Raw genomic sequence first — 24,983 nt, 5'->3', positions numbered from 1 at the left:
ATGTGAGGGTCAAAAAGCCAGATGAAGACTATGACAAACAGTGTTGAGATGGAGAAAGAAACTCTGAGAGAGAGAGAGACAATTAACTTATAAACAAAAATTCTAAAACATGAAGAAAGCTATTCTTCTATACAAGAATTGACACATTCACTTCAAACTAATGGAATATTCCAATAAAGACTTTAAATGTCAGAGTTCCCATTGTGGCTCAGTGGTGATGAACTTGACTAGTATCCATAAGAACACAACTTCAATCCCTGGCCTTGCTCAGTGGGTTAAGGATCTGGCATTGCTACAAGCTGCGGTGTAGGTTGGAGATGGGCTCAGATCTGGCATTGCTGTGGCTGTGGCACAGGGCAGCAGCTATAGCTCTGATTCAACCCCTAGCCTGCGAACTTCCATATGCTGTGGGTGCAGCCCTAAAAAGACCAAAAAATAAATCAATAAATAAAAGATTTTAAATGTCTATATATAAGATATTTCAACTGATAAATGGATGATACCATTTTTTTAAAATGGCAAGGAATTTTTTAAAAATTGAAGTATAGTTTATTTACAGTATTGTGTTAGCTTTAGATGTTCATAATTTTTTTAAAGAACAAAAAATAAAAAATGGCTAGGTATGAAAAAGAACAAATTCTGTACACTTAAATAAAGATCATGGTTATTGAAACTTGAGAAATAACCCCATATTAGCAAAGTAGAAGGGAGAATTAATGAATTGGAAGGATAATTCAAGAAATTTATGAAGAATTCAGAATAGAGAACAAAGAAAAATATAAAATAGAAATTCAAAATAACATGGTAAAAATAAGTCCAAATGTATTAGCTAATGAAAATACCATAATTGACTCAAATTCCTCTATTAAAAGACAGATTCCAAGTTGAGGTTTTTTGTTTTGTTTTGTTTTTTTGTGTTTTGTTTTTTTACTATATAGCTATAAATTCCTGGCAAGAAGATATGATAAAGTTATGGGAAAATCTGTGTTACATGAATATCAACCATAAGAAAGCTAGTACAGCAGTATTATTACCTGATGGCATGTAATTTAAGGCAAAATATTAATAAGGATATCATGTATAATAATTAATGAAAATCCACTAAGAAATGATAGTAACGATGAGCTTATTTGCAACTAAGAACCAGGCGTCTTAAGTCTTTAAAGCAAAACTGGGACAATTACAAGAATAAATGGATACTTTGATAATATTAGAAGAGATCTCAAATAGTGAGGGTCAAAGCAGACTGGATATTAGTTAGAATATGGTTTGGAACAACAAACTTATGAAGCATGACCCAATAAGCATATAAATAACTCTACACCCCCCAAAATGTTACGTAGAATAATAATTACTTTGACGATGTAGTAGATCACAAAGTGTTATCACATTTCAAATAATTGGCAGCCAGCCATTTTCTATGACAATAGTCTAATGTAATTTGCACCAATTATAAAAGATCATAATGAATAAATAAATGTCCTGTTAAATAACTCACGTGTTAAATTACAGTGGAAAATAGGAAATAAAAGGGAATAAAAATATTTGAGACATTTATATATATGTACATATATATGTATATGTTTTTGAGATGTAAATAATTTTCTCGAAGTCCAATGCAGTTAAAATATTTGGTTTATTTTATAATATTATACAAACCTCTAAATAGAAAGGATAAAAAGAATATGATATATATTAACCTCAAGAAGATAAGAAAAAGCAATAGAAGTTAAATTAAAAATAGAAGTTAAATTAAAAATAATCTAGTGGTACTAATGATAGAATTCGGCAAGATGCATATAAGAACATACAAAAATCAATAGTGTTCTTATATATTATTGGTATAATGACCAAAATGTCAAACTAATAACTAGTAGAAATAATGAGAGAGTTCAGCAAACTAGTTAAATGTGAAAATAACCTAGTGCTACACAGTATCAATAATTTCCCAAAAGAAAATATAATAAGAGGATCCGGCGTTGCCGTGAGCTGTGGTGTAGGTCGCAGACGCGGCTCGGATCCCTCGTTGCTGTGACTCTGGTGTAGGCGGGTGGCTACAGCTCCAATTTGACCCCTAGCCTGGGAACCTCCATATGCCCTGGGAGCAGCCCAAGAAAAGGCAAAAAGACAAAAAAAAAGAAAAAGAAAAAAGAAAAAGAAAATATAATAAGAAAAATTTATCTCACAATAGTAACAAAATTCATAAGGTACCTAGGAGTATATCTAACCATAAATGTTCAGTGTATGTATGGAGAATATTATAAATTATAATCAAAGGAACAACAAATGAATAAGAAATATACTAGTCTCATGGATGGAAAGACTCAATAATGTTAAATATCAATTCTCAAATTCGTGCACACATTCAGAACAATTCCATTAAAAATCAAGTTTTTCATAAAACTTGATAAGCTGATCCTACAATTCATATGGAACAGCAAGGGGCCAAGAGTTATAGAGGTTTTTTTTTTTTCATTTTTTAAAGTTTCATTGACGTGTAGTTGATTTACAAGGTGGTGATAATTTCTGCTGTATAAGAGTTACGGAATTTTAAAAAAGAATGCATGGGAACTTGCTTCACCTGATATCAAGACCTACTGTAAATCTATGGAAATTAAGACCATGTTGATCTACAAAAGGAAAAATAGAGGCAGAAATTTATCCATAAATATATGAGAATTGGCACTTTAGAGCTACACATTACAAATCCCATATTCTCACTTACCCTTCAAGAACCTAGAAGTATTCCCTTTACAGGGAGTCCTCTATCACATTCCCACTATTGCCCTCTGCCACCAGTTACTGGGGTATAATGGATTGCATCTAGAACAAACATCTGAATAAATTTCCCTCTTCTAGGAGTTTGGAACTAAGATCCAAAAAACTAACCAGTTAATTTTTAGACATATATGATCAGGATGCAAGACTAACATTGGAGAATTATATTTTAGGGACCATGTATCTTGAAGAGTAAGTTAAAAGAGAAAATCCACTGGCAAAAGCAGAAAAATGAAGTGATCGCAGAAAAAGGAAAAAAAAAAGAGAAAGATGGGAAAACAGGAAAGTCAGGAGTTATTCCATTTCTTGATTGCTTTCCATGTCCTGGCTTTTGTCCCTACTCATGCCTATTTTCACATCTAGTCTTAGAGTAGTGATCCTCTTTCCTTATATGTCTTTGTGTGTGTGTGTATGTTTTGTTTTGTTTTTCTTTAACTACTTTGAGGGGATTTGGTTATTTCCAATCAAAGAGCTTTGAGTCCTGCATATTGAATATTATCAAATTTCTCTCAACTATGTCTGATAATGTCTGATTTTATGAAATACTATGGGCTCTACACCGTGATAGAACAGCTTTATAAAACATAAAATTGACCCCAGTGATATTTTAAAAATAAACCAAGAGATACATATAATAAAGACCAATATTCAAAAACTGTTCCTCTATGCCTTTTGTAGGAGGCTGGATTGAAGTCAGTAAAGGCACAGTTTCAGGCTTTTTGGGCAACTAAGCTAATCTTTTGCCATTCATTCAGTATGAACATAGTTTATGTTCTTAAATGATAGTAGTTATTCTTTGGATAAAGTTCCAGTGCACATATCCCTTAAGCCAAGGTGAAGGAAATGCTGATCCATTGTGATCCAGTGTCAGCACAGTATGAAGTGAGGCGAAAAGTGAAGTTTATTGCAGTGGCCAACACTAGATGGAATGACACTGGTTCTGCCTTAAAATATCTCTGTCTTTTATTGAATATCTTGAATCATTGGTTTATATTTTAATTTGGCTTATGCCATGATTGTTAAGTGCCAATAATGTGATCTAGTTTATTTCCAAAAAAATTTTTGTTCCTCCTACGCATGATGGACAGCATGTTTACTCACTCATAATACATCTTCCAGCAACTTATACCATGTAATTTTGAGTAACATCCAATGGCCTTTTTTGTTTGTAAAAGAGATGTTTACAAAGTTTCTTCTATCTTATTCCACTTTGGCTATGGAATTATGATGTCCTGAGCCCTCTGAATAGGTGATAGCCTACAGTATCAGGTTCCACAATATTATGGTTATCCAGTGTCAATAATGTAAATGACTTCTTTCTGAAGGATTTTGACCAATGGATTCTTTTTAAAATGTCCCTGTTTAAAAAAAAAAAAAAATCATTGCCCTTTACAACTCAGATTCTAAATACTGAATCTACAAAATTGTCCTTCTTTACCTAGGATGACCAAGGACTGGTACATCTGAATTATATTCTACAACCCTAAGTACAAGAATTCTGCCTATAGCTTAAAGTTGAGATTCTTCTTGGAAATTGCCCCCCTTTATTCTTGTAATGCAAAGCGACGTATACCTACTAGCCAGGATATTTTCTTGGACTTTTAGGCTGACCTTATCATTTTCATCCCAAATGTGTTACTTTTGAAAGTGAAAGGAGGGCTATTAATAATTATACTGGGACATCAGGCATAAATAAACTCTATGCCAGTCACATCAGGATATTTCCTCATTGTAGTTACTATGTTTGTAAAACACAATTGGAATGAGGCATTTGGTAAGTTTTATTGTGATTTACTTGATTCCTAAAATTAGAGTGGTAAAAGGATAGCATGTTTCTGAAATATAAGAAGTAAAGTTCTTACAGGACCAAACAGTCCTTACTTTGTGCCTAGGTCTCGCCTCTCTTATTGAACTGGTCACAAGATATTGCAATTATTGGCTCATGTCTCTATCTCCTTTGCTATACTCAAGCTAGGCAAAATCTGGGACTAGTATAATGCTTGTGGCCTGAGAGGATGTCAATGTGTATTTTTTGAGGTCATTTGCATAAATTGAAAATAACAGAATATTTTTAGGGACTTTATTTTTTTAGGACCATTAATAAAGATAGGATTATCTGTGTAAGAGATATGGTATATTACATGTAATGTATTTATATACTAGTATAGGACCGTGCAGAATACTAATATATAACTACAATTCATAAAATAACTTGACTTGATGTATCTGGATTGAAGGAACAATATGGCACAATATTTAAGAGGACCAACTCTGGAGAAAGACTACTAGAGTCTGAATCTACACTAGCCTGTGACCTTGGAAAAACAAGCTTCTGTGTATCTGTTTCTGTCTGTAAAATGGGGAAGTCATAGTACTTCTGTCATGAAGTCATAAAACAGAAATAAGTTGTTTCACATAAGGGGCATAAAACAGTGATTGTAAACACTCAAGAATTGGTTATTATGTTATTGTCATAATAATGAAAATATTATTATAACTACTCATATTATTATTAAAGATTGAATCTTACATGCATAGATCAACAAAGATAAATATGTAGATGTTATACTCAAAGATTCAGGCTACAGCTGGTTTCCTTACTTATTCATGTAATAAAAAATCAACATGTTGCTCTTAGATGAAATTCTAATTTAAGGGTGGGGGTAAAATCAGGAAGGCCAAAAAATGCACATGGGAGAAGACAACTAACTTATATTGATGTCTGTATGCCTCATCCCAAATATTAGAGACTACGAAATAAATATGAAGGACATTTGTAATCTCTTCTTATTTTCCTTACCAACTTTTAAAGAGTGGAAATGTATTTAAAATATTTCCAAAAAGAATATTTCCACTCATATCTATAAGGTAGGAAATAAATTATCTTTTCTTTAACCTTATTCTCCTTATATGCATAATGAAAAATGGCAATTGAATTTGCCAAAGATTATTGGGAATTGTCATTGGGAAAAATCACTTAATGTGTGGTAATAAAATATCAATATTATTTTTAGAATATTTGTATAAAGTTGATTTAAATGTCATATTTCCATAAATGCCCCACACTAAAAATTTTATAAACTGTAAAGGCCACCTATATAGTATTATTAAAATAGGTTATGGATTGTTTAAAATGTTTACAAAGAGAATTTCTAACTTCACATAATGATTTTTAAGCATTCTCCCTCTGCTGTTTGCTATTATGTTTTATAGAGTGTGTCTTTAGGAAATTTTAAATGTTTCCTCTCAGCACCAAGTCAACCAATACATGATATTGATGAATTCTACAATAGAGTAGACATGTATCTGGCATTTCTTTAAATATTAAGAGACAAATTGCTAATGGTCTTAAGCTGTTATATGTCATGCTATATACATGCTATATATATTTCCAGGCTATGTACTGCTTTCCTTTAGATTCTGTCCCCAAACAGTTATATCTTTGTGTTATAATTTTAGTTTCATATCTAAATATAATAGAATGAATGTCTTCAAAGACAGGATGAATCTTTTACATATCATATATATATAACTACATCTTGTATTAGTAGACTGTTTGCTGCCATTACTCTCACTTATCAGATGTCAGAATACATGTATGTATATGTATAAATATGTATGTGGGTGCCTGTGTATATGTGCGTGTTTGAGTATATGTCACTAATCTCATATGCTAATCAGGCAAATATTTCCTTTTAAAAAATTCACTTGCTATCGTTGCTAGTTGTTCTGTTTGCTTACTCTAAAAGTTGACATGCTGAACAGGTGTGAAACTGAAAGATCAGCCATTTTCAAAGGGCATGGCAGCAGTTGGGAATATTGAGTTTCTTACACTTTATACCTTGTGATGCTTGTTGATTTTTAAGCTACTAAACTTCCTTACCTGAAAATATGTCTTGTTCTATTAATTTTCACATTATCCAGTGAATTATGGTATGTATTATTATTCTTTTAATATATAATCTGTATATTATTTCCCATGAGATAGAATGAATGGGATTTTTCCTGTGCTAGGAAAGTTAATAAATATAGAAAATTTATTTTTTAAGGGGAATGGAGAGGAAGGATTTTTTCTCTTTTTCCCACATCCCAGATCCACTGTACCATTCTGTCTCGTAGCTACATTCTCTTTGCCTATTTCTCCATTGTCTTTGATATTTTATGAAAAAATTCTAGCATTGCTTTAAGTTTATGCATTCTAAAATCAGACCTCAGAATACTTTATCCATGTTTCAGGGAAAGGATAAGAGGAGATATCGCTGCAAATCAATTCTATCCACAGGTATTGACCGAGATTTCCTCCAAACTACACCTTATGAGTCGTGGGAGGAAAGAAGCCATGTTCCTGTCCTGAACAAGCGGACAGTTCAGTTAGTATAATTAGTCAAATACTCAGTGCATGCAAGATGATTAGTGTCAAAAGAGATCTGAAAAATTGGAGAGATCTTACCAACTGAAATAGTAGGAGATTTCAAAAGGATGGGGACTAAAGCTGTACATGGAAAAATGTACCGAGTTGGATAGGAAGAGAGAAGGAAAGATAACTAAAAGTGACTTCTTAACAGAGGGACATACCTGAGCAGTCATAGAACAGATGAGCATGGCCTTTTCTAGGGAAATCATAACTTGCTTGACTGACAGAGGACTTGAAGCAAAGCAGTGGGAATGAAGGGGCCGTGGTTCAGATGGGGCAATAAGAAGGACGAAGCATTGATTCCAATCAAGATCAGTAGTTTAATTAGTCATTGAAAGAAGAATCAGATCTTGGCATCATCTCAGGCAAATAATGATTTCTCTGTAGTCCATTGTTGATTTACACATGGTATTCTTTATTATCATGAATATAAAGAGTTAAATATATTAGGAAAAACTTAGGGAATTCTTCCTTAAATTTTCACATAACCATTGTTTCATATTTGAAAACAAAGGTAATGTGTACGCACCTAACAGATATCGAAAAGACACAAAATAAAAATTCTGAAATTTTTAAAGAGTTGTTTGTTTAATAAGGTTTTAACACGCTACAATAATGGCATTTCTTGTAAAACATGTTCAAAGCTGGGTTGAAAATCCAAGTGAAAATTTTATTAGCTATTTAAAGAGGTTTGGGTAAAACTATGAAAACATTGTGTTAATGACCAAATCTATTTTTAAAAGATGAAAAGGAACTTATGTAGCCATGAGCTTTATTATGAATTTTTTTTCTGAAAATTGAATAAAATTAAACAAATTAATCAAATAAATAAAAGTATCTTTTTAAGCTGTTGTCTTCATATAGGAGTACAATTGTGGAAATGCTGGAAGAATATTCCTTTTGTACCTTGTTACAGAATCAAATGATCCTAATTCTCAGTTCCACAGAATTGGAAGGACTTAAATAAAAGATAGGACTTAAATAACAAACCACAATCTTTATTGCATAGTTCACTTTCTATATTTACTCAGTGAAATTTTGAAAGGTCAGAGATCATGTTAACAAAAATAAGTAGGTGAACTGGCCCTGGGGATAACAGCTCTCCTACTTGTATCTTTATTAGTTTTCCTGCTAGTTTTTTTGTTTTGCTTTGTTTGCTTATTTTGCAAAAATTTATATGTAAAAATTGAGCCTAATAAAGAAAACAACAAGTCTGGTGATATAAAATAATATTCATGACTGAAAAAACTTATGAAAGTATCATGAATGCTATTTGGGAAAATATTTTCTTTGATTCCCCAAATTTGATCTGGATATTTTTAAGTTTTCCATTTAACCAGTAGACTGGTTTAAGATGACAAATAAAAGAGGATCCTGTTTCTCTCATAAAAATAGTGACAGACTATATATATAAATAAATATATATATAAATATACATATATATGTGTAAATAAATGTTCCTAGGAAAAATTTACTATCAAAATATTGGGGCTTAGTAGGAAAACACAATTGCATTAAACTAATGTTCTTGAATGTTGAGAGGTGAATGTCATCTTGAATCATTTCCTCTTATATTGAAAAATCTATAACATATTGGCAGCTTACACAGATGTGATTTTTTTTTTTTTTTTGTCTTTTTGCCTTTTCTAGGGCCACACCCATGGCATATGGAGATTCCCTGGCTAGGGGTCTAATTGGAGCTATAGCCGCCGGCCTATGCCAGAGCCATAGCAATGCGGGATCTGCGACCTACACCACAGCTCCTTGCAAAGCCGGATCCTTAACCCACTGAGCGAGGCCAGGGATTGAACCCACAACCTCATGGTTCCTAGTTGGATTTGTTACACTGAGCCACAGTGGGAACTCCAGATGTGATTTTTTTTATGATAGTTGATTTTACTACCTACAGTTGCTTGACTTGCCAATTAATTTTTTAGAACTTTGTTTCTAAAAGTCAGGAGCCCAGTAAGATAAAAGGTGGTGGTTATTATATCACATTTCTTAACCACTATAGAAGCAGATATGCAGTATTTTTTATTTATTATCATGCCACACCCTCTTTTGGCCCTTAACCAGTATTTGAGGAGACACAATGAAGGTAGCTATGATGATCCTTGTCATGATGATTCACAGTCAAATCTTTATTAACCAGGTTCTTCCTGGGATTCACTTTTCTTATTCAATATAGCGATGTGAACAAAGCAGGCTGCAAAAATCTACCTTTCCACCTAGCAGTTGGTACATTCTTATGACTTTGTTTCAAATTCTTCATAAGTAATGTTTGGAAAGTCAATTAATTACCAATTGTATCTTCTTTGCATGCAGAAAAGTATACAATGAAGTCTTTTAAACCCTTTGAAACTTCTATTATCACATTACAAATATGTATGAGAAGGTTTAATAAGTTAATGTTGCCAAAAAATCAAATAAAAGAGATAAAGAAGTTACATTCTTTTATGTATAAGGGAATAACTACAGTTCAGGCACCTGTGTTCATAAAAAATATAGTGTTCTTTGCATTAATAAGATATGGCATATTGACTGAAACTCTTAAAGGTAGAATGCAGAAACCAAGCCATTAGGAACTGAAGAAATGCTAACTATAACTTCATTGTGATCTAGACATGTCAACAAAATTATCAAGATAGAAATTTCAGAGATAATATTCTAGTTCCAGTCTACAGTATCCCACTTGTATTTAATGAAAATATGCTTTCTCAAACAATCAAATATTTGCCCCGAGTTCTACTTCAAGGTGTTTGTGTTTGTTCAACTAAAAAGTTAAAGTCAAGCATTCAGTTTCAGTGGGACTTGAGACAAGCATGCAATTAGGGGATTTGGAAACAGTTGTGTAACTACTGAAAATTAAGGAAATCATTTACTACCACTGGTAGTAAAGGAAATCATTTACTACCAGTTTAAATGCTGCATTCTCATTTTGTCTTCCCAGAAATGCATGTTTCTTGGAAGTGTGGGATGATATGTGCAAATGTTACTCAATGAATTCACCTTTACACATTAATAAACAGGTTACTTTTCACTCTGAAGATCAATGTTACATTCTCTATGAAAGTAATTCCTATAAAAAAGAAAGCCTTCAAATGACCTCCCTCATTGTGACTCTCTTCCCAAGTCCCCGCCAAGTCAAAAGCATCATGCTATATACAATGCCTCCTCCCTGAGGACTAGCCATTCAGGGTATCAAAGGAAGTGCTCTGCCATAGAACAGAGCAGAAAGTTTTGCATATGTTAGTCATTCGACAAATCATTGTTCAAATCAATTGTATAAGAATGTTTGCATTGCCTTTATGTGACTAAAATAACTAGTTCCATTATTTCACATACGTAGCCATAGATAATAATAGCAACCAAAGTCACTGCTGTAACTGGGTATTCATTTCTCCCATAGTAGATTCCATATTTGCCTATTTGTCTGCTTAAAAATTTGATTTATCATTTAGCAACCTGATAATTATATGGTAAATATCACTAATGATTAGTTGCTTGTTTTCTAAATGCACCTAAGGGAAGAATTCATTGCTTTATAATGAGAAAAGTTAAAAAATTTAAAGACAAAAAAATACTGCCAAGTAGAATAGTTCATTTAGAAATCTTTTTTAATTATTGTTATAATTTAATGCTTTATGCTTTATAGTTACAAATTCATTCTGAAGCAATGTTTGTAGAACTTTCAACTTAAATTTCCAACTTTGAATAATAGTTGATGTTGAAATTATTCAGCTGTGTTATACAGTCTCCCTTTAAAAGAGAAAAGCAATGCTTAAAGACAAGCCATACACAAAATTTTGTATAACTGAAAGATCATCCCTTGATTGTTTCAGTCTTTTGCAAATTTGGTTTGCAAATGCTTTGACTTTGCAGGTATGCAGGAGTTAAAATGTGTATATGCGTATTAAGGGTTATTCAGGCAAAGGATGTGTTTCTTCAAACTAAATCTATGCATCTCAATATGTATAGATATTGTTCTTAAAAATATGAAATAGAAATTGAAAGATTTGATTTATCAAAATGTGCTGATAAATGATACAGTGGTAAATGCAAATTTCATGGTCAGTATTAAAATACCATAAAAGTCCTCTGCCATTGTCCACGTTTTATCTATTTTTAAAAACCGTAGATGGAAAAATACTCTGAGAGAAAAAAATGAAGCTTTACTGCAAAAGAAATGAATGCAAGAAATGGCACTTTAAATAGTGAAGCGACGTGAAGCATTGAAACTTCATAGCCTGCTAAGGAGCAACAGCTGTACCTAATTTCAACTTGACGTGCTTCAGATCTCATATTCATATAGGTATTTAATGATCCAAACATAATGGTCCTATATAGAATAATTACTTATATGAAGGAGCAAACTTCATACGCATTCCTTTTTAAATGATCCTTCAAGAGAAAAACTGCACTGGCTGTTTGAACAATGAATAGTCTCGTTCACCAATCCAAATGTTTGAGGCTAAATAGCTTATCTTTTAAGAGAGAATAATAATAGTGCTGAGGTTACTTCTTTTTGACAGACTCTTTTTGTCTTCCCCCTTCCCAGGATAGCCAGTACAGTGAAAAAAGTTAGAATGCCCAGCCGATCATTAAGTCGTACTGATAGACAGTTACGAGAAATATCAGAAACAAAAGAAAATAAGGTATTTTAGAGTTGATGTATTTCGAAAGCAGAGATTCACTGCTTTGAGCCTGACTTTCCTGGGCAGGGAGACTACTAGAAGCAGAGCTCTCAGATTCCTTGTCACCTGAAGAGCACAATGATTGTCCAGAGTTTATTAATCCTTCATTTTCATGCCTTGCCTCTTCCTTGTTCTCCAAAGCTTCACTGGTTAAAATAGTCGGCCCTAGAGATGTCTCCACACTGCATTCTCCTTGTTGGGAAATCTGGCCTGTACATCTTTCTTTCCAACTACCTGATGTCACTATTCCTGAACTTTTGGAAACGTCTTCAGGTGTAGTCATAGGATGCGGGTGCTTGTCAATACCCTGGATTTCACGTGTTGGATTACAATTATATTCTGATTTAGAAGAAATCGATTGAGGAGTTGTGGTAGTATTTTCATTCTCTGCAGCAGCTTCCTGTTCATGGGTTGGCACTGAATTTTTAGCATGGTGATTGGAAACGTGAGAGCCATTCTGAGAAGCTCCATTAGTGCCTGAGTTTAAGGCAGAATGAATAACAGCATCTATATTCGTTTTCTTTGATAATTCTTGTACCTGCCCAGGATCTTTATTTTCTGTAAATATTTTTTTGCCTATTGGTAACATTTCCAAATGTAAATCCAGTTTTGAGTCTGCTTTTTGATTGTCTATAATGCCCTGTGACGATTCTTCTACAGATGTTGTATTTCCAACATCACGTTTCTTCCTGTCATGTGTCTTCCCGGAATTGTATACAGATATGGTTTCTTCCTTCTCTGTTTCATCTATATGAACATTACAAATACCTAAACATGATTCCTTTTCAAAATCATTGTCATAGGTTACACCTACTGTATCTCGTTGACAAAGGTTATCACGTGAATCATTTCTCCCTTCATGTGGATCAAACGCTGTTTCCTTTACCTCGATGGGCCTGTCACTTCGTGCTGTCTCTTGAGGTAGCTTAGCAATTATTGCTTTTTCCCTAGCAGACATGCTTTCTAGAGTACTTTCTGATGTTGTCTTAATTATATAAGCTGTACCTGCTTCTACTTTCTCAGTAATACCATGATCAGCAAGAGAAGACAGTTCATAGCTCGCTGTTTCTTGGCAGGTAAACAGTTTTTCTGTAGGAGTAGCTTTCAGAATCCTTGTATTATCTCTTTTTTTCCACATGTCTTCACAATCTGCTTGTTCTTTGGTCTGCTCTGTTATATTTGTTCTATTCTCTCTTGCTTTCCCCTGACTTTCCAGAACATTCTGATTTTGTTTATGCTGTGTGTTCTTATGCTGATCTTCAGGTTTAATGCAATCTGATTGTTCTTCTTCAGCCTGGAAAAGATGCTTGTTCCTCAAAACATTTCCATTTCTTGGTGAACAAGCTTGACCAAGAATTCCGCCTAAAGAAATACCTTCTCTAGTAGAGAGATCACAGTCTGGGGTTGTTAACACAGCTTCTTCCCAGCTTAGATTTGTCCTTGGTGAATGAAATATATCTGCTCTGATTGCCTGGCCATGAATTGTGGTGTCTTTGCTTGGCAGAGCAGTTAGGTCTCTAGTGCTAGCTCCCATCCCTTCCACACTTATTTCAGAGTGGCCTGTCTTCCTTTCTTGGTCATGTAAGGTTGATGGAAACTTTTTTCTTTGTTTTTCATTAACACCTAAATGTATTCTTTGCTCTTCCTCCTCATTCTTACCGCTGTCGTAATCTTTCTTGGAAGATCCTTTTTCTGTCGATTCTTCTGAATGGAATTCCGAATGGAAATCTCTTCTTAAACATTCCCAATCCTTCATTTCAATTTTTTTAGCTTCTTCTTCAAGTTTTTTATTACAGTTTTCTGCCATTATTTGATCTGAAAAGAGATGAGATATTTTCACTCTGCCTCTCCCTTGGGCTGGATTAGCATTATCATCCAGTACTTCTTTGCTACCAATATGTAACTGCACTAATTCGTCACTACTGGTATTTCCCAGCGATGGCTTGATTTCTCCCATATCTGAAGAAATTCCCTCTGAAGGTTGATGACTACCCTCATTTCCTGAGGGATATTGTTCATTGGGGTAAGAATCTCCTTTTAAGGATCTTTCTGCTGATGAACTTGAAGACAAAGGCCTTTTGAACAAGTCAGTGAATACTTCATCATGGATTTCCTTCTTCTCTAACCCCTCAGCTTTATTTGGAAAATTGACTATATTCTTTTCATCTCTGGAAGCAGTACTTCTTATTAAGTGTTGATTTATCTTAAGGGATAAAAACAAAGAATAATGACCAAATCATTTTAAATATATAAAACAAATTAGATAGGTTTCATTAGCTTGGATAGTAATTATCTGGTAGATTGCCTTGATTCATTTTGTTTGTCGATTTTTTACAAATTTTATACACCAGATGTTTTGGGGGCTTCTTGTAGGCTATGACTTGGCCATGAGATTAATAAGAAAAGGGGCCAAAATTAATCACTCTCCTTCCTAGCTTCCAAATATCACATTATATTATTCAACTACTCTTGCTTGTCATTGTACTTTCTCCTCACTTAGGATATACACATTGATAGCTCCATGCTAATCAATTAGAGAGCAGCTTCCTAGGTGCCCCTTGCTGCATTTACACTTGCTGTAGGTGCCCCTATTACAGTTTCTCTTATTAATATGTTTTCTGCAAAGCCTCTGCAAACTATTAATAGCAAAACGTCACTCAAAGAAAAGTGAGGGAGTTAATGTCTCTGCAAATTCTGTTTTAATGACCCTCTGCCAACTGGTACTCAAATGTATTTGAGCTCTTCAGTGATGCCAACTGTCAGGATTTAACAGTGAGATGCCTGTGTTTTTTTTTTTTCTCCTCATAACTGACATTTGCATGATCTCAATAATTATATGCAAATCTTACGTTTTCCCCTTCTTCTCACATAAGGCTCATGTTACTTGTCAACTGCACAGCTGTCTTGTAAGCCAATGCCTGTGGGTTCCACAGATTTGGTTGTATTTCCATCTATTATAGAGCTTCATTGTTTTATGCATTAACGTCAGCATAGAGCAAATTAGCATCTAAATTAGAGCTCCCTGTTCATTTATTGGACGTACAATCTCAGTAACTTCTAAACAAACTTTTATATTTTAGCCTGCTCATTGTAATGAGGTATATTGGTGAAGTATGTGATTTTTCAAGGCCCTTTCATTATATTCTGTGGTTTGAAAAAAATGGCGGTGTTAACTTTCAGCTGGTGAGAATTCTCACAATGGGTGACAACTTTGTAGTTTCTTAAAGTTGGAGCAAAGTAAATTGCATACTTTAGTGATGCAGCTTCCATATCACTATAGAAAAGATGGAATGTGTGGGGAAAGAGATGAGTTCTATTTCTTTTCTGTTTCAGCACTGACACTTGAAGAAGCAAATGTCATTTTAATCTTAGATGATTATGAATCCATGTATCCTAATGATATGAACTCCAACCAAATACAGTAAGGGATAAATTGCATTATGTGACTCATTTACTCCTATTTCTTCCTTTGTGATAAAAATTCTATCTAAACCATCCCCCCAAAATTCCAAATAGATTGAATGTTCACCAAGTGTGAAATTTATGATAACAAATTTAATACTAAATTGTACAGTGTTGAATTTGTTTCCTGTTATGACACAGGCTATTTTCTCCTCATTTGGGAATTTAAAACTTGCCAATGATATAGAACGTAGAGATTCTCACAAAGATGGAAGTAAAAAAAAAAAAAAAAAAAAAGCTGCTAAAGGCAAGAATTAGACTTGTAGAGCCGGACAGAACCTTAACAATCATCTAGTTCAGCCCTCTCATTTCACAGACGAGTTTGTGATAAGTGTACACTTGTCACAAAGATTAGAAATGCATATCAGGATAGTGCTACCTCTTCTGTAATTCCTGCAAAATATTACTCAGAGCCGCTGGTAAAGAGATAAGAAATGAATGTCATTAATTTACTACTGCAGAGACCAGAAGCAACATACTGAAATCAAAGTGCCTTGTTGATCAAGCCTGAGATGCAAGAACAGAATAGGCTGTGCTTTTCACATTTGCAAATTATGTTAGTTGAAGCTATTGAAAGGCAGGCATTGCAGCATCTTTGAAGCATAAATGGATTCATCTTCTCTAACACTGTGGCAACCAGAACACTTACCATCAACTCTAATTCTTTTTCATTATGTTCATCATGTTCCCTGTTTACATCTTTCACATTTTGATTACCGGTTTCCAAGTCTTCCTTGTCCTCATCAGAGCAAACAATTGTTGGGATATAGGTATCTGAAAAGTTCAGATAATTGTGTCTAGGTAAGATCATTATAATCACAGGTTTTAACAAAAGAAATGGATTCAGTTTAAAAATTAAGGAAATATTACCTGTAATCTTTGAATTCTCAAAGTTATTCTCCTCTGAAGGTACTGATGATTCTTCTTTACTGTTAAATTTAAAACAAAATCTTAAACATTTTTATGGGACTATAAATAGAGTATATTTATAGAGGAGGAAATTCAAATCAATTACAAGCCAAATATTACATAACCTTTCATATTTTTTGCATTATTTTGTATATTTTAATATTAAATTGATTTCTTAGAATGATGAAATAGTATATATTAGTTGTAGAAAAATGTAAAAATTATATACACAATGCCATTTTTATAAATAAGCTTATTTTGCTTATATTGAAACTTATATAACCAAAGTAAAAATATATGTAAATGTAGACTATTCCATCATTCATGAATTTAATCTTTTCAGGTGAGAACATTTTTCTTTTGGTTTAAGTGATGAAGTTTTATGAATTGACAGTCCATTTGTGGTCATTGAAATTGCTCTCTAACATTCCAGTGATTAATTTTTTGTGTTCCATTTTACTCAGTATTCTTTCAGTTGAACAGACATAATATTGATCTCCAGAAAAGGAGAAAAAAAACAAAACTTACTAGAAACTTTGGAAAGCAGCTAAATTTGTACTCAGTTTAAAACTTCATGTGTGTATTGCCAAAGGCCACTTTTACAATCAAGTCTTCAGATCACTCACGTAGAAGTTTATATTTTCTTTTTTAAAATAATTTGGGTTGCATTACCTTTTCTATCAAATTTTGCATACTTTTTGAGAAAGATAAATAACTTTTTCTTTCAAATGTGGTTTGTTTGTGGGTATATTTGTGGAACCAATAAATTAGATCTGTCCATGACATTCAGCAAGAAAAAAAAAATTTAATGAAAAGCCCACTTTTTTGTATAGCTATGTCACAAGTCAATCTACCAGAAGTGACTGGCCCAGTATCCACATTTTCTTGTACTGTCTCAACTGAATTTTCTCCTAGTGAATTTTTTCAATAACCTTTTCTGCAACAAAAGAAATCCAGAGTGTTGACAATGGGTAATAAACTTGTTCAGTAGAGCCTCGTCTTCATTTGCATGAAATGCTAATCTTATTTCAACAAATCACAAAAAAGTTGCAAATTCTTCCATCCTTACTATATGAGGTGATTCAGTTTTGTATACATTTATGATGCTTAACCTCAGTTTCACCAAAACTATTTTGTACCTTATAATAGAGCCAGAAATGAATAATATATTTTCATTAGAAAAATATAGTATTTCCACAATTGATACTGATTTAATCTATAAATCTGTATTGTTTAATGAGGCCAATAACTATACAGAGATTCATTTTTGTGGAATGCAACTGCAAACTAATGCGTTTTTCTTCTACATGTATATAAAATCTACAAACTTAAAAATTTATAAACCACTAATCAAATACTAAACAGATATAATCAAGTCAATAATTCCTGCTTCATCTTTAGTCCCATAACAATTCTGAAAATCTCATTTGTGGAGGGATAATAATAACCTTTTAAAGCTTTTTTTTTTTTTTTTTTTTTTTTGTCTTTTTGCCTTTTTTTGAGCTGCTCCTGTGGTATGTGCAGGTTCCCAGGCTAGGGGTCTAATTGGAGCTGTACCCGCTGGCCTATACCAGAGCCACAGCAACTCGGGATCCAAGCCGCTTCTGTGACCCACACCACAGCTCACAGCAACACCAGATCCTTAACCCACTGAGCAAGGCCAGGGATCGAACCCTCAACCTCATGGTTCTTAGTCGGATTCGTTAACCAGTGTACCAGGACAGGAACTCCAAAAAAAGCCTTTTACTTTTGCCTAAACAAAATGTTATCCATCATTTTTCTTATTCAATTCTCTAAAATGTTTTAATTTAAAAATGATTGCATCAAAAGGAAAGGAATCTGTTTTTAACTCACTTCAGATGTAAATAATTAGTGACCAAACTGTATATGCTTTTATTAATATCTTACAAAAACATGTAAATACAGAAATATAGGGGAGAAATCTTAGGTTTGGGGATAAATACAAGAAAGAGAAGCTGAAATAGATGAAATTGAAATATTATATAAAATGTCTGTTAAAAAATCTAATAGAAGATGTGTAAGTCTCCTATAGGGAAAAGAATAAAAAATATAAAATATCAATAAATATTAAAGACCTAGAAATTATTGAGAGAGATACCATATTCATAGTTAGCAAGAAGATATATGAAAACATAAATATAGTCAGTCACCACTATTAGAAAACAGAGAAATGCAAGTCAAGATCACAAGGAAATACTCTACCTATTTAATTGATAAAAATTGCTACCAACTGCATAAAATTGAACCAATCAAAATGCCTGTAAACAGAAATATATGTATAAAACTTGTCATTTCATAAGAGGAATATTATATAGCACTCAAAGTTAATAGCCACAGAGACATGCAACAACATGTATAAATTATAGCAACATAATATTAAATGAACGGTCCAAAAACATTGCATCAGAAGATGTTCTTTTTATTGACCTAAAAGTTGCTAAAATAATTTATGTGTTATGTATCAAGGAACACATAAATTATAATAAAACATTATATAAACAAGAAAGCTTGATTTTTCAAGATTGTGGTTGCATCGGGTGGGCAAGTTAGAGGAAAGGAAAGAGGAAAAGAAATGGTGAGATGCTGAGTGCCTTGAGTAGCAGTTTTTTAGGTGCTTATTATTTAAAATATCTAAATAGTTATATTCTAGTTCCAGATAATTTATTAAGAAAAATTGGTTTCTTTCTGGCCTAAATTACTGGATTCTACAGATAAAATCTCACTACCAAATTCAAAGTATCTGTTATATGACCAATTGCATTTAAAGGGTATAATTAAAACAACTTTAGAAATTTGAGGAAAAAAGCAAAGAACTTGATAGTTGATGATGATTAAGACCCAGAACTGTATATAGTTGTGGTATAAATGAAACGTATCAATGAATGTTTTTAGTCTCCCCTTTCTATTCTCTCAGTCCTTGTTGAGCAAAGGAGTTTCTTACTGGTCTGTATTCCCAGTGGATAACACAGTGCCTGACACATAATAGTGGCATAATAAATGCTGCCAAATAAATGCACACCTTCCTTTTTACTCTTCCCTTCTCCCTACTTCTTGCCAATATTATCATAACATTATTCTTCTTTTCTTTCCTCATTAAAATTTAGTTTTATAAAATGTTCAAATAAATTAAAGCATGCATATTTCTGTGTGTCTTATAATGTTTAAAATAACACTCCCTCCAAAGTTCAAAACAGTGCTTTTATTTATGGGTTTAAATAATTAATCAAAAAATTTAAAAGCTTCTAATACAAATTGAGAGTTAAAAAGTCAAAAATGTGCGTATTTTATGGAGGGGTAGTTCATTTCTAGTGCACTTTAAATCATATAATCTAGTCACTAGTATCATTTAATCATTCTTCTAATAGATATTTTGAATACTCACCATAAGCCATAAGTTCTAATAAACACTGGAAAATCAAAATGAATATGCATACAGTTTCTTACCTCAAGGAAGCTATAATGTAATGATGGAAACAGAAATATCAACAGGCAATTATTATAATATGACAAATAATAAAATAAATAATAGGATATAATTTCTCTTAGAGAAAAAAAAGAACAGAAATGAGGAGGGCACTCAGAGAAATCAGGGAGTTCTTCACAAAAGAAGTAATATTCTAAATTATATTTTAGGAAAAGTAGGAGTTTCTCAATTAGAGACGAATGGTAAGGTCATTCCAGGCAGAATGAATAAGAAGTGGTCAGCTGCATTGTTTGAAACTATTTTCTCCCTTTCTGTAGGTTGTCTTTTTTTTTTTTTTTTTTAATGGTTTCCTTTTCTGTGCAAAAGCTTATAAATTTGATTAGGTCCCACTGGTTTATTTTTGTTTTTATTTCTATTGCTTTGGGAGACTGGCCTAAGAAGATATTTGTACAGATGTCAGAGAATATTTTGCCTACGTTCTCTTCTGGGAGTTTTATGGTGTCTTGTCTTATGTTTAAGTCTTTAAGCCATTTTGAGTTTATTTTTGTGCATGGTGTGATGGTGTGTTCTAGTTTCATTGATTTACATGCGGCTGTCCAGTTTTTCCAGGACCACTTACTGAAAAGACTTTCTCCCATTTTATCTTCTTGCCTCTTTTGTCAAAGATTAATTGACTCTAGGTGTCTGGGTTTATTTCTGGGTTCTCTATTCTGTTCCATTGTTCTGTATGGCTGTTTTTGTACCAGTACCACACTGTATTAATTACTGTAGCTTTTTAGTATTGTCTTAAGTCTTGGAGAGTTGTACCTCTTGTTTTGTTTTTGTTCCTCAGGATTGCTTCGGCAATTCTGGGTCTTTTATGGTTCTATATACATTTTTGGATTGTTCATTCTAGTTCTGTGAAAAATATCATGGGTAATTTGATAGGGATTGCATTGAATCTGTAGATTACTTTGGGTAGTATGGCCATTTTAATGATACTAATTCTTCCAATCCAGGAGCATGGAATATCTTTCCATTTCTTTGAATCCTCTTTAGTTTCCTTGGTTAATGTTTTATAGTTCTTAGCATATAAATCTTTCACCACCTTGACCAGGTTTATTCCTAGATGTAATTTTTAGGGGGGCAATTTTAAAAGGTATTATACTTTTATATTCCTTTTCTAATATTTCATTGTTAGTATGCAGAAATGCAACCAATTTTTAAATGTTAATCCTGTATCCCGCTACTTTGCTGAATTCGTTGATCAGTTCAAGTAGTTTTTGTGTGGAGTCCTTAAGGTTTTCTGTGTCTATAGTATCACGTGATCTGCACAGAGTGACGATTTGACCTCTTCTCTTCCAATTTGGACACCTTTTGTTTCTTTGTTTATCTAGTTGCTGTGGCTAGGACTTACAATACTATGCTGAATAAAAGTGGCTGACGAGGGCTTAATCTCCAAAATATACAAACAGTTCAAACAACTCAACAGCAAAAAAAAAAAAACTTGAAAAATGGGCAGAAGACCTGAATAGACATTTCTCTAAAGAAGACATTAAAAATATTCAATATCACTAATTAAAGAAATGCAAATCAAAACTACAATGAGGTACCATCTCACACTGGTCAGAATGACCATCAATAGTAATTCTACAAATAATGAGTGCTGGAGAGAGTGTGGAGAAAAGGGAACCCCCCCCACACACACTGTTGGTATAAATGTAAATTGGTACAACCGCTATGGAAAACAGTATGGAGGTTCCTTAGAAAACTAAATATAGACCACCATATGATCCAGCAATTCCACTGCTGGGCATATATCTGGGCAAAACTTCCATTCAAAAAGATACATGCAACCCTATGTTCACTGCAACACTATTCACAACAGCCAAGACATAGAAACAACCTAAATGTCCATCAACAAATGAATGGATTAAGAAGAAGTGGTACATATGCACAATGGCATACTACTCAGCCATAAAAACAACAAAATGATGCCATTTGCAGCAACATGGACAGAACTAGAGATTCTCATACTAAGTAAAGTAAGTCAGAAAGGGAAAGACAAATGCTATATGATATCACTTATATCTGGAGTCTAATATATGGCACAAGTGAACCTATCAACAGAAAAGAAAGAAACTCATGGACATGGAGAATAGACTTGTGGCTGCCAAGGGGTAGGGAATGGGGTGGACTAGGAGTTGGGGGTTAGCAGATGCAAACTATAGCATTTGAAGTGAATAAGCATTGAAATCCTGCTGTATGGCACAAGGAACTATATCTAATCACTTATGATGGAACATGATGGAGAATAGTGTGAGAAAAAAATGTGTGTGTATATATATACGCATTTGTGTGTGTGTGTGTGTGTGTGTGTGTGTGTGTGTGTGTGTTTAACTGGATCACTTTGCTGTAAAGCAGAAATTGACAGAACATTGTAAATCAACTATAAAAAAATTTAAAAAGAAAATTGTCAAAGATATAAAGGCAAAGAAGCACAAAAGGAAGAGACCCTTCCAGAAACAATGAAATGCTCAGAGGATTTGACTGTGTTTGGGGGAAAGAATACCAAAGAATAGAACTAGAATTAGTTGGAGCCAGCTTTAAAAGGCCTGGCATGCCAGGCAAAGGGGGACTGAATTCTTTTTGTACTTTTAAACCAGTGTTTTGTTGAGGGTGAGGTGGGGAGTGGAGCAGTTAAGAGGGAGAGAGATGTGGTCAGATTTACATTTTGGGACCAACCTCTGGAAGTATATTTAAGGATCTCAGAAGAGCCTGGATGGGATGAGCCGTAGTGAAACAGGAAGATAAGTCGCGAGGCTTGATATCTCAGACACAAATGATGACTGTTAGAGGTGATGGCAATGAGGAAAGAGAAGAGGAATCAAATTTGAGTTAAACTTTTATTTTCAGGGCTGCACCTTTGGCATATGGAAATCCCAGCTAGGTGTCAAATCGGAGCTTCAGCTGCTGGCTACAGCCGCAGCCACAGCAAGGCAGGATCCTTAACCCACTGAGCGAGGCCAAGGACTAAACCTGAATCCTCATGGATACTAGTCAGGGCTGAGCCTCAGTGTGAACTCCCTGAGTTAAACTTTGATGTAGCACCAATGTGATTTGTTGATCAATTCTCTGTATGTGGGTTTTTAAAAATGCCTTCTTTCTGCCTGATCTTTGTGTTCATGAGATTTAGAAATCTAATATTTTCCTCTCCAGGACCTAAGCAAGGGGGAGTTAAGTCCGGTATTAACTGAGACTCCTGTACTACTAGTCAGTAAGTTCTTAAATTGGTTTGCTAGTTGGTGTCTGATGTCTTGCAGGCTGGGTAACTGCTTCCCAGGTACCATGTAGACACAGTTTTTAGCCTCCTTCTCTCATCTCTGTACATGTGCCTAGAAAGTACACCAACAAGTTATGCCCATGTTCCTGGCTTCTATTCTAGTCAATTCCTAGTGAAAGAGAAAGAAAAATCTGAAATCAAATCTCAATCTTTACCACTGTGTACCAATTACTAAGTCACTTGCTAGGCATTCAACCTCCAACAAGGTACTTAACCTATGTCTCATTTTTCTCCAAAATGTTGCATAGTCCTTACACAGGGAAGTTATTTAGCATAATTCCCAATAGGCAAAAGTATTTAATAAATGTATTATTATCATCGCTACTGTTATTACCATTATTATTAGTAAATATGTAGTAATTTCCACACTGACGATTAGTTCTCCACTGCCACAGTACCTAATTCTCATGCTTCTCCTTTTACTGGGATTTATCTACAATTTTTAAAGTTTACTCCATTGTCTAATATCTTTAAATCATGATAAATTTTTTTCACACATTGCTTTTAAGAGTAAATTGACAGGAGTTCCCATTGTGGCTCAGTGGAAATGAATCTGAGTAGCATCCATGAGGATGCACTTTTGATCCCTGGCCTTGCTCAGTGAGTTAAGGATCCAGCATTGCCATGAGCTGTGGCACAGGTTGCAGACGCAGCTCAGATCTGGCATTGCTGTGGCTGTGGCATAGGCCGGCAGTTACAACTCTGATTCAACCCCTAGCATGGGAACCTCCATATGCCACAGGTGCAGCCCTAAAAAGACCAAAAAAAAAAAGAGTAAAATTGACAGCCTGTGATAGCATACTTACTTAGTCTTTTAAAAATATGCCTTTATTATCAAAAGTTCACCCTCCAAAGAAAAATCACTAGCTCATCAGTGAAAGTAACTTTTGATTTGAAAGAATCCTCTCCAAATACAGTGTGCATAGGAATGCTAATTCACACTTTCTGTTATTACCCGATTGATTTATTCAGTGTCAGAGTTTAGGCACCTTGTTAATATTCTTGCAGTTTCTGGGTATGTGGCACTTCTGCTTTTGGAGTTATGGTTAATTTTAACGCTGTCAAATGTAGTAGTTTCAGTATAAGTAATAATATCATTTTTCCTGAGTTTCTGTAATGCTATTGTGCTCAAAGCTCAGATGTCTCTTAAAACATGAGTGAAACCTTTCTGAGACCTGTTCCACACAATCTAAGTCTGATGTGATGGAATTACCCAGCTAGACAGGGTAAATGTCAGGATTAAGTTGTAGGTAGCAGAAGTATAACTCTGTTCCAAGAGGAATCAAAAAGTTGGCATAAAAAAGGATCATTTCCAAAGTGAGTCATGAATATTGTATTTGTGTCTCTTTAACACTGCTTTAAAGTATTCAGCACTGCCTAAAGAAACCAACATGGAATTCTTGGGCATCCCCTCTCACTTTCTGATAAACAGCTACAAGGTAAATATTGAACTCCTTAAGAAGGAAGTGAGTCTGCCCTCTTTGTTCAAAGCTTGTGAGATCATTTCCTCTACCCTCCTTACCTAAAGAAAGGAATATAAATGGAGAGCTGTTAAGTTAGAAATAATGTGTACTTCATTTGAGATCTTTTTAAGCATAATATATTAATATTAGCATTGCTAAGTGGATACTTACAGAAATACTGAAATAGTTTTCCTGGAATAAATAATTACATATTACATACTGTTTATTTTCATAATTGTGTGGTAATGTTTCTCTAAAAACTGACTTTTTAGTATTCCAACATTTAAAAGCCACTTGTGAGTTGGAGTAAGGAGGAAAGCAGAATTTTGTACTTAATGAGAGATAACCAACTGCTGGGGCTTAATATCTATTCCTTCGGTGTTACAATATCGATAGCCTTCTTTTGATCCGGGCTAAGCTGAAAGCAGAGAAGTATTTCATCAGAAGAGAGACAATTACAGAGATAAATGTCTAATTGTGAACAGAAGTGTCTTGG

General features: G+C 33.8%; 1 protein-coding gene and 1 long non-coding RNA gene across 4 annotated transcripts in view; one reads left to right on the top strand and one right to left on the bottom strand.

The window, feature by feature from the left end:
* LOC110257539 (uncharacterized) overlaps positions 1-24,983 on the top strand; it is a 744,583-nt gene that overhangs the window by 596,489 nt on the left and 123,111 nt on the right. The gene's annotated exons all lie outside the window — the stretch shown is intronic.
* Positions 10,792-24,983, bottom strand: part of PPP1R3A (protein phosphatase 1 regulatory subunit 3A) — a 38,929-nt gene continuing 24,737 nt past the window's right edge. For 2 of the 3 annotated variants that reach the window (XM_085005754.1, XM_085005753.1), the window contains 3 exons: positions 16,219-16,277; positions 15,998-16,122; positions 10,792-13,701 (listed from right to left, as the gene is read on the bottom strand). In XM_085005754.1, coding sequence (XP_084861880.1) covers positions 13,693-13,701; positions 15,998-16,122; positions 16,219-16,277 — 193 coding nt within the window. In that variant the 3' untranslated portion in view covers positions 10,792-13,692. Of the gene's footprint in view, positions 14,090-15,997; positions 16,123-16,218; positions 16,278-24,983 lie in introns of those variants that run through there. The other variant, XM_003360157.5, reaches the window with a different exon arrangement.

This window comes from Sus scrofa, chromosome 18 (assembly GCF_054392235.1).
Source record: "Sus scrofa isolate SSC_HxYL_T2T_F1_AM1 chromosome 18, Sscrofa_HxYL_maternal_Yorkshire_Landrace_v2.0, whole genome shotgun sequence".
Classification (NCBI taxonomy): domain Eukaryota; kingdom Metazoa; phylum Chordata; class Mammalia; order Artiodactyla; family Suidae; genus Sus; species Sus scrofa.
This window is presented reverse-complemented; position numbering and strand designations above follow the sequence as displayed.